Source organism: Hemitrygon akajei, unplaced genomic scaffold, assembly GCF_048418815.1.
Source record: "Hemitrygon akajei unplaced genomic scaffold, sHemAka1.3 Scf000069, whole genome shotgun sequence".
Taxonomy (NCBI): Eukaryota; Metazoa; Chordata; class Chondrichthyes; order Myliobatiformes; family Dasyatidae; genus Hemitrygon; species Hemitrygon akajei.
In genome coordinates this window covers 1485256-1496116 of record NW_027331955.1, presented here as the reverse complement: position 1 = coordinate 1496116, position 10861 = coordinate 1485256, and the positions used below count along the sequence as shown (strand labels likewise).

At 43.5% G+C, this 10861-nt stretch overlaps 1 protein-coding gene across 1 annotated transcript in view; it reads right to left on the bottom strand.

Moving 5' to 3' along the window:
• Positions 1-1473: 1473 nt before the first annotated feature.
• The window catches only part of LOC140722100 (uncharacterized), a 49438-nt gene continuing 40050 nt past the window's right edge, over positions 1474-10861 (bottom strand). The window contains 1 exon segment of the mRNA XM_073036891.1: positions 1474-4469. Coding sequence (XP_072892992.1) covers positions 3194-4469 — 1276 coding nt within the window. The 3' untranslated portion in view covers positions 1474-3193.

The following is a 10861-nucleotide window of genomic DNA, read 5'->3' as shown; positions in this document are numbered from 1 at the left end:
TTCGCCACAGTTTTAGCTTTAATATTTCTGAGAGGTATTGCCTCTGGGAATCTGGATACAGTACACATAATAGTTAGCAGATACTGATGGGCAGCTTTAGTCTTTGGCAATGGGCCAACACAATCCACTATAAATTTTGAAAAGGGTTCACCGCATGCAGGTATAGACCGCAGTGGGGCCACTGGGGTGACCTGATTAGGCTTACCCACAGCTGGAAAAGTGTGACAGGTTCTGCAAAAGGTCAAATCTTTCCTCAGATTAGGCCAGTAGAATTATTTCATAATCCTGTTGACAGTTTTATTCACTCCAAAATGGCCACCTAAAGGCATACTGTGGGCCAAAGTTAAAATTTCAGTCCTATAAACTTTAGGAACTACAACTTGGTGAACAATTGCCCATTCCTTACTCACTGGTATAGTAAGTGGCTTCCACTTTTGCATTAACACTCCATCCTTGAGATAATACCTATCTGGCACTTTCTTAATCTCATCATCTGAGAGAGCTGTTTCTTTTAAAGCTTCAATCTCAGGGTCTCGGTTCTGTTCTGCTATAAACTCGTCAGCGTCGGCAGACATTTTAGCCATACTTCGAGTTCCTGCGCAGGAAGGATAAATGTTAAAATCCATCTGTGGTCGTCAGTGGTTGGGTCAGTTGTTTACTGCACTGCAGGAACAACTTTACCATCTGCCAGGTCATTCCCTAACAGCAAAGTAACATCTTCCACCGGTAAACTGGAGCATAATCCAATATTAACAGGTCCCAAAACCATCCCTGAATGTAAAGTTACCTTGTGCAATGGCACAGAAACCATGCCGCCCCCAATGCCTTTAATAAGATTTACCTCACCAGTGTTAGTCTCATCGCCAAACTTTAGAACGCTGTCTGATATAAGTGACTGAGAAGCCCCAGTAACTCGAAGAATTTTCACTGGTACCGGGGTTGACCCTTCCTTTACTAATACAAACACATCTGACATAAAATGATCGAACCCCTTCTTAACTCAGTCAGAACTCTCAGACCTTAACTGAGCCTGAAACAGAATGTTCAGAACCCTGTGGCTTTACAGGTGCTTCAACATACTGAACACAGGCAATTGGGACTACCTCCATTTCCTTTTTCTTCTTCAGGATGGAACAATTAGCAATCATATGACCAGCTTTCTTACAATAGTAACAAGTAAGACCAGAATATTTCTCCTTCAACTGCTTCCCTTCATCCTTACTCTTGTCACTAGTCCCAGCTTTAATTACTGGTTTAACCTGGTTATCCCTGGTACTGTTTTGGAAGTTCTTACTCTGGGTAAATTTAACCTCATGAGTTAAAGCAAACATCTGCTAATCTAGCAGACGCCTGCAAAGTGGAGGCATCCTTTTCATCTAAATACGTCTTTATGTTATCATGGGCGCACCTTTTGAATTCTTCAATTAAAAGCAACACTTTCAAGCTGTTAAAATCATCACTTATATTTTTATATATGAACCAGCCATTAAAACACACAAACTTCTCATAAGAAAATTCCATATAAGTATGGTTCACAGATTTCCACAAATTTCTAAACTTCTGCCTGTAGGATTCTGGGACCAACTCGTAAGCTTTGAACACAGCCTGTTTCACTGTGTCATAATCAGCTGCTTCATCGATTGTCAAAGCATAATAGGCTTGCTGAGCCTTGCCCTTAATTACAATTTGTAAGAGAACAAACCCTCTATTGGGCACTTTAAACTCTGAGCAACCCACTCAGAATGCTGGAAGTATTTATCAACCACCGCCATGTCAAATGGAGGTACCAATTTAACTTCACGACTGGCCTCAAAATTATCACCAGCGTCTAAGGCTAGACCCCTTTGCTGAAATCTATCTTTTCCAGCTCGAACAGCCTCTGTCTTTCTGCTTCCTCCTTCTGTTTTTCTGCCTCTCCAGCCTCAAACTGCCTCTGCCTTTCCGCAGCCTCCTTCTTTAATTTTTCTCATTTGTACGGGAGTTCAAGCACACTAGGTTTACTTTCAGGAAACACCTCCAACTCCTCCACTTTAAGCACACCCTCAGATACATAATGTTCAGCTATTATCCTCTGCATCTGTGCCCTCCTCATTGTCGATTTCCCCTTAGCAAGTTTTAACCTTTTAGCTCAACAACTCAATCCTTTTGGCGTCCTCCGATGCCTCAGAGGCTGGCACTTCCCGACATCTATAAGCATCCATTGCTGCTGATTTTCCACACAGAAATAAATCAAAAGGGATTTCTCCAATGAAATCGATAATTAATCAATACGCCACTAATCTGTTCATATCCTGGACGCCGGCCCCAATTTTGTTACAAACCGTAACGATTTAGAAACGAACTAGCAGCAATAGATATACGTGGAGTCTGTTTTTGATGCTAAAACTATCTTTATTAGAATCTACTTATAATATAGTAACTTAACAATGTTAACTTTTATTAATCTTGCTTATGTGTATATATGTGTGTAAATATAACTCCAAAACTATTGAGCTCGGGGGAAACAAGGCTTGGAGTCTTGAGATGGTAAAGTACGAAAGTTCAATTCAACAACAGAATAGGTGATGAGAGGGAGATATTTGTAATCCAGGGTCAATGTTGAGAGAAGGCAAATATGTCGAATTCCACAGGTTCCATGGTGGTAAAACCAGAGAACAGTCACTGTAGATTTTATCGGTCTTTGTTCCAAATCCACATACGAATTACCACCTAAAGTGACTTGTCAAAAGTGGTATTGTCTTCAAGTGAATTACCACACCACACCCAGGCAAGGGTTAACACATAAATGGTCTTCACAGGATACCCCAAATCAGATACACTCCCATGGATCAAAAGAGGTGACAACCACACATTCGATGTATGCTGAATCGATAATGAACCCACACCTGTGGGCATAGGGAAGTTCTAAACCATGAGCTTTGGCCATATTTCCCTTGTTTTGAACCTTCCATTTTTCCTCCTTTGTCTCCGTCTCACTCTGAGTGTCTGTGTCTTTGGTTAAAAATAAACAAGCTGCGAGCAATGTAAATAAGCTGCAAGTCTGACTGATTCACCTTCTTAATCTCTCTCTTTCTCTCAAAATGACAGTCCACAGTAAACGAAACCTAGGGAATCCTAACAACGGCCACTCCCCATTGTGAGCTGACAGGTGTGCCAGCAGTTGGGATGACTGAGCGAATCCTTTCCCACATTCTCAGCAGGTGAACGGCTTCTCCCTGGTGTGAACTCGCCGATGACTCTGTAGGTGGGATGACTGAGTGAATCCCTTCCCACAGACTGAGCAGGTGAATGGCCTCTCCCCAGTGTGAACTCGCTGGTGTCTCTGTAGGGCGGAAGAGTCAGTGAATCTCTTCTCACAGACTGAGCAGGTGAATGGTTTCTCCCCAGTGTGAACTCGCTGGTGTTTCAGTAGTTTAGATGACAAAGTGAATCCCTTCCCACAGTCTGAGCAGGTGAACGGCCGCTCCCCGGTGTGAACTCGCTGGTGTGCCATTAAGCTAGCTGAAACAGTGAATCCCTTCCCACAGTCTGAGCAGGTGAATGGCTTCTCTCCAGTGTGAACTCGCTGATGACACTGCAGGTTGGATAACAGAGTGAATCCTTTCCCACAGACTGAGCAGATGAACGGCTTCTCCCCAGTGTGAACTCGCTGGTGACTCTGTAGGTAGGATGAATCAGTGAATCTCATCCCACAGACTGAGCAGGTAAACGGCTTCTCCCTAGTGTGAACTCGATGGTGTCTCCGTAGGGTGGAAGAATGAGTGAACCCCTTCTCACAGACTGAGCAGGTGAATGGCTTCTCCCCAGTGTGAACTCGCTGATGACTCTGTAGGGTGGAAGAGTTAGTGAACCTCTTCTCACAGAATGAGCAGTTGAATGGCTTCTCCCCAGTGTGAACTCGCTGGTGTCTCTGTAGGTGTGATGACTCAGTGAATCCCTTCCCACATTCTGAGCAGGTGAATGGCTTCTCCCCAGTGTGAACTCGCTGATGATTCTGCAGACTGGATGACTGAGTGAATCCCTTCCTACAGACTGAGCAGGTGAACGGCTTCTCCCCAGTGTGAACAAGCTTGTGTCTCTGTAGCGTGGAAAAGTGAGTGAATCTCTTCTCACAGACTGAGCAGGTGAACGGCTTCACCCCAGTGTGAACTCGCTGATGTGTCAGTAAGCGAGAAGATAAAGAGAATCCCTTCCCACAGTCCGAGCAGGTGAACGGCCGCTGCCCGGTGTGTACTCGCTGGTGAGCCATTAGGTCAGATGACCGAGTGAATCTCTTCCCACAGTCTGAGCAGGTGAACGGCTTCTCCCCAGTGTGAACTCGCTGGTGACTCTGCAGGTTGGATGACTGAGTGAATCCCTTCCCACAGTCTGAGCAGGTGAACGGCCTCTCCCCAGTGTGAACTCGCTGGTGACTTTGTAGTTCAGACGACCAAGTGAATCCCTTCCCACAGTCCGAGCAGGTGAACTGCCTCTCTCTGGTGTGAACCCGCTGGTGTGCCATGAGGTCAGATGATGGAGTGAATCCTTTCCCAGAACTTCAGCAGATGACTAGCCTCTGCCCGGTGTTAATTGACTGATATGTCCAGAGGTGGGAAGACCAATTGAATCCCTTCCCACACACAGAACAGATGAATGGCCTTGCCCAGTGTGAACTCGCTGATGTACCTTCAGTTGAGATGACCGAGTGAATCCATTCCCACTGTCTGAGCAGGAAGGATATTTGATTGAATCCCTTGCTCTGCTTCTTAAATATCCAGACAGAGACAGCAAAACTCGCATGCCATGAGTGAGCTTTCTGGAGACAAATTCCTTCTCGTTTTGAACCTGTAAAAACATTTTCAAAATCCATCAATGGGTTTAGGACAACATTTCAGATGAGATTACATGAGTTGACAAGGTCTGATCTGGTATCACACTGTTACAGTGAGGTTCAACCCAAGTTGGACAGAGAAATCATCTCCTGACTGTGCAGAGTGCTGGTATCTGGAATGACCATCAATTCCCTGATGCTCTTCCTGTCTCTATAAGAATGGGGCATTTCTGCCATCTCCAATCTGTGCCTTGGCTCAGTTTTACTCTCTCAATTGGTATTATTCCCTGTTCCTGCTGAGCTGCATGGGTGCCTGGCCCCACAGTAACTGAAACAGTCTCACACAAATAGTCTCTTGACGTGCAGCTGGGATTTTCTTTTATGTATTATTAACTTAAAGTGCCACAGTTTTAATGCCATATAAAAAATTCCTGCTGAGATGAATGGTTGGTTCGCACAGCTGTTAAAAGGACTTATAGAGTGAATTTTTGTATTATTTTAGGTTCTTGTCACAGTCCAACACTGAAACAGGCTCTTTGGGCCATCTGTTTTGTGCTGAACTATTTAAACTGCCCACTCCCATACCCCTACCATCCAGGCACCTACACGAACCTCTTAAATGTTGAAATTGAGTTTGCATGCACCACTCGTGATGGCTGTTCATTCCACATCCGGATGACCGTCTGTGTGAAGAAGTTTCCCCTCATGTTCCCCTTAATGTTTCACCTTTCACCCTTAACCCATGGCTTCTGGTTGTAGTCACACACCATCTCAGTGGAGAAAGCCAGCTTGCAGTTACCTCCATCAAAATCAAGTCTCCCCCAAATCTCTAATTTTCCAAGGAATAAAGTCCTGACCTGTTCAATCTCTGCTTATAACCCAAGTCCTCCAGACCTGGCAACATCTTTGTGAATTTTCTCTGAACTCTTTCAACCTCTTTTACATCATTCCTGTAGGTTGGTGACTAAAACTGCACACAATACTCCAAATTAGGCCTCACCAATGTCTGCTACAAGTCAACATAACATCCACTTATTGTTGCCAGTACTTTCGTTCATGAAGCCCATTGGGCTGAAATCTTGCTTTCAATCACTATCTAACTGTGACACCACTTTCAGTGAATTAAGGACTTGTATTCCCAGGACTCTTTCTTCTACAACACTCCTCCATGCCCGACCAGTCACTCTGAAAGACCTCCCTTGGTAGGTCATACCAAAGTGCAACACCTCACACTTATCTGCATTAAATTCCATTTTCCATTTCTCAAACCATTTTCCCAGCTGGTCCAGATCGCACTGCAAGCCATGATAGTCTTCCTCACTGTCCACTACACCACCAATCTTGGTGTCATCCACAAATTTGCTGATCCAGTTAACCACACTATCATCCAGATTACTGATATAGATGACAAACAACAACAGATAAAGCACTGATCCCTGTGGCAACCACTGGACACAGGCCTCCAGTCAGAGAGGCAACCATCTGCTACCACACTCTGGCTTCTCCCAAAGACCGTGTCTCATCCACTTTACTATCTCATCTTGAATGCTGAGTGACTGAACCTTCTTGACCAAACTCCCAATGAGACTTTGTCAAGTGCCTTCCTCAAGTCGATGTAAACAACATCCATTGCCTTGTCTTCATCCACTTTCTTGATAACTTCCTCAAGTAGCTCCATGAGATTGGTTAGACATGACCTACCATGCACAAAGCCATGCTGTCTATCCTTAATCAGTCCACATCGATCCAAATACTTATATATCCAGTTCCTGCACATATGTTCTAATAACTTTCCCACTACTGATGTCAAGCTCACTAACGTAACATTTTCTCATTTATCCTTAGAGCCCTTCTTGAACAGTGGAACAACATCGGCTGTCCTCCAATCCTCCAGTACCTCACCTGTCACTAAGGATTATTTAAATATCTCTGCTTGGACCCCGACAATTTCTGCACTTGTCTTCCACAGGGTCCTAGGGAACAACTTGTCAGGCCCTGGGGATTTATCCACACTAATTTGCCTTAAGACAGCAAACACCTCCACCTCTGTAATCTGTACAGGGTCCATGAAGTTGATGCTGCTTTGCCTCACTTCTATAGACTCTGTGTCCATCTCCTGAGTCAATACGGATGCTAAACTACTATTTAAAACCTCCCCCATCTATTTTGTCTCCTGTATAGATTACCATTCTGATCGTCCAGAGTGGGCATGTTTCTGTTCTGACCTTCTCCATGTTTCTGTGACAGAGAAGCTGGCCAAACCTGACTGGAAGGGGAATCTGGTAGGAGTGACGATGGAGCAGCAATGGCTGGAGTTTCTGGGAGCAACTCAGGAGGTGAGTGATAGACACATCCCAAAGAAGTGGAAGCATTGGAAAGGCAGGAGGACACAACTGTGGCTGAAATGAGAAGCCAAAGCCAACATAAAAGCCAAAGAGAGGGCAAACAAAAGAGCAGAAACTATTGGGAAGCTTTTAAAAACCAAGAGAAGACAACTGAAAAAATTGTCCGATGAGCTCACAGTGTGGAACTATGATATTGTAGTCATTAATGAGTCTTGGTAGCACCCAACAGTCTGAGGCATTTAGAGGAACAAAATATCCAGGGCCTCAATATCTCTTGAAAACCAAGGTTCCCTGCACCAGTTACCTTTTAACTTTTAGTTTTGCAGGCACGTACAAACTCTACACCCGCAAAATTTCACTTCTGAAGAACTCCCACTCACCAAGTACACATTTGCCAGAAAACAGCCTGTCCCAATCCACATTTGTCAGATCCTTTCTGACGACATCAAAATTGACCTCTCTCCAATTTAGAATCTCAACCCGTGGTCCAGACCTCTCTTTTTCCATATTTACTTGGAATCTCATGGCATTATGATCACTATTTTGTGTCACCAGCCCTGGATCATTTCTTAACAGTTATTGCACACTTCTACATTGGGAATTCTACATCCCGATTAAGGGCACATTTGACAAACTCTACCCCAACGAGTCCTTTTACAGTATGGGACTCTCAGTCAATATATGGAAAATTAAAATCACTTAATATATCAACCTTTGTTTCTTGGCATAGTCTGCGATCACTAGAGAAAAAATTGTCCCTCTAAATTCCTCAGACTGTCGGCTGGAACCAAGTTCCGGTCATGGCTACAATGTCACAATATATGGTCCATACATACTGGTTGTGTGGTGAAAAAAAACACAACAGTGCCTCTTTCACGTCAGAGCATTGAAAAGTTTGAAATGAGGATCTAAATCCTAAGAACTTTCAACAGGGTTACAATTGAGAGTATTGTGACTGGCTGTGTCACTGCCTGGTATGGGGACTGTACTTCCCTCAGTCGCAGGACTCTGCAGGGAGTGGTGCGGACATCCCAAAGCCAGGACCAGCAGGCTCCGGGACAGCTTCTTCCACTAAGCCATCAGGCTGATTAATTCATGCTGATACAACTGTATTTCTATGTTATGTTGACTGTCCTGTTGTACATACTATTTATTATAAATTACCATAAATTACACATTGCACATTTAGTCAGAGACGTAATGCAAATATTTCTACTCCTCATGTATATGAAGGATATAAGTAATAAAGTCAATTCAATTCAATTCAATTCCATTCACCCCTCCATTATTTGTTCTGTCATTCTGGCTCCCTCCCTGCCTGCAACTTTAGTTTAACTTCCCCACTAGCACTTGCAAGCCTTACCACTAGGATATTAATCCTCTTTTAGTTATGTTCCCCTAACTATCGAATCCCCTATCACACCTGTGACTTACCTCTGCCAGATAATTCCTCCCCCAACAGTTTCTAAAGTGGCCCACCTATTGTTGTGTGGGATGGCCACAAGAGTACTCTGCGATGGATATTTAACCTCATTCCTCTTCCTGACTCTCAACCAGTTTAATGTGTCCTGCACCTTGGGTGTAACTCACCTCTCTTCATGTTGTATCTATCACCCCTTCCGACTCCCAGCTGAACTGGAATTCACTCATTTCAAGTTCCAGCTCCTTAAAGTGCAGGGTTACAAGCTGCAGCTGGATGCACATCTTGTAGGTGAGGGTATCAGGGACACTGAAGGTCTCCCCACCTTCCCACCAATGTTCCCTCCAATTTGTAATCACCAGTGTGCACAAAATCCTTGTGCTGTGCAAATTTTTGCCTAGTGACAACAATATGTACACTCTGAATTTTATATAGAGAGGTATTTATTTCTACAGCTAGCAAATCACTGTTAATAAGCACTTTGATCTCCTCTGGGTTTCACCGACTTCATCCGCACTCTAACACAGCCTATGTAACAGGCCTGCAGCAGTACTGAGGGATTTTCTCGCCAATGCTTTTGCACACCATATATACATTGGTAGGCAAAAGTTTGGGCACCCCGGTCAAAATTTCTGTTATTCTGAATAGTTAACTGAGTGGAAGATGAACTGATCTCCAAAAGTCATAAAGTTAAAGATGAAACATTCTTTTCAACATTTTAAGCAAGATTAGTATATTATTTTTGTTTTTACAACTTTAGAGTGAGAAAAAAGGAAAGGAGCACCATGCAAAAGTATGGGAACCCCAAGAGATTTGAGCTGTCAGATAACTTTTACCAATTACCTTTTTCATTACCTTGTTAGGGCTATGGCTTGTTCACAAACTTCATTAGGAAAAGCCAGGTGTTGCAAATTTCAAAGCTTTATAAATACCCTGACTTCACAAACCTTGTCTCAACAATCAGCAGCCATGGGCTCCTCTAAGCCCCTGCCTAACTCTCTGAAAGTTAAAATACATGATGCCCACAAAGCAGGAGAAGGCTATAAGAACACAGCAAAGTGTTTTCAGGCAGCCGTTTCCTCAGTTCGTAATGTAATTAAGAAATGGCAGTTAACAGGAATGGTGGAGGTCAAGTTGAGGTCGGGAAGACCAAGAAATCCTTCCGAGAGAACTGCTCGTAGGATTGCTAGAAAGGGAAATCAAAACCCCCATTTGACTGCAAAAGGCCTTCAGGAATATTTAGCAGACTCTGAAGTGGTGGTGACACCTGCACAAATATGACCTTCATGGAAGAGTCATCAGAAGAAAACCTTTCCTGCATCCTCACCACAAAACTCAGCATCAGAAGTTTGCAAAGGAACATCCAAGCAAGCCTTATGCATTTTGGAAACAAGTCCTGTGGACTGATGAAGTTAAAAAAAGTACTTCTTGGCCGCAATGAGCAAAGGTATGTTTGGAGGAAAAAAGGTTCAGAATTTCATGAAAAGAACACCTCTCCAACTGTTAACCATGGGGATGGATCGATCATGCTTTGGGCTTGTGTTGCAGCCAGTGGCACGGGGAACGTTTCACAGTTAGAGGGAAAAATGAATTAAATTCAATACCAGCAAGTTCTGGAAGCAAACGTCACAGCATCTGTAAAAAAGCTGAAGATGAAAAGAGGATGGCTTCTACAACAGGATAATGATTGTAAACAGACCTGAAAATCCACAATGGACTCCCTCAGGAAGCGGAAGCTGAAGGTCTTGCCATGGCCCTCACAGTCCCCCGACCTAAACATCAACGAAAATCTCTGGATAGACCTCAAAAGAGCAGTGCATGCAAGACGGCCCAAGAATCTCACAGAACTAGAAGCCTTTTGCAAGGAAGAATGGGCAAAAATCCCCAAACAAGAATTGAAAGACTCTTAGCTGGCTACAGAAAGCATTTACAAGCTGTGATACTTGCCAAAGGGGTTGTTACTAAGTACTGACCATGCAGGGTGCCCAAACTTTTGCTTCGGGCCCTTTAAATTTTTTGTTATTTTGAAACTGTAAAAGATGGAAATAAAAGAGTAATCTTGCTTAAAATATTAAAGAATGCATCATCTTTAACTTTTGCCTTTTGGAAATCAGGTCATCGTTTTACTCGCTTAGCTACTCACAGGAACAGAAATTTTGACCAGGGGTGCCCAAACTTTTGCATATCACTGTATGCAATTTTCTTGCTAAATGGTGTTTCAAAAAGTTGGACTTCCAAATATCACTCCTCTTCTTCCCACTTGCAAATTATCCAGCAACTTTTGCA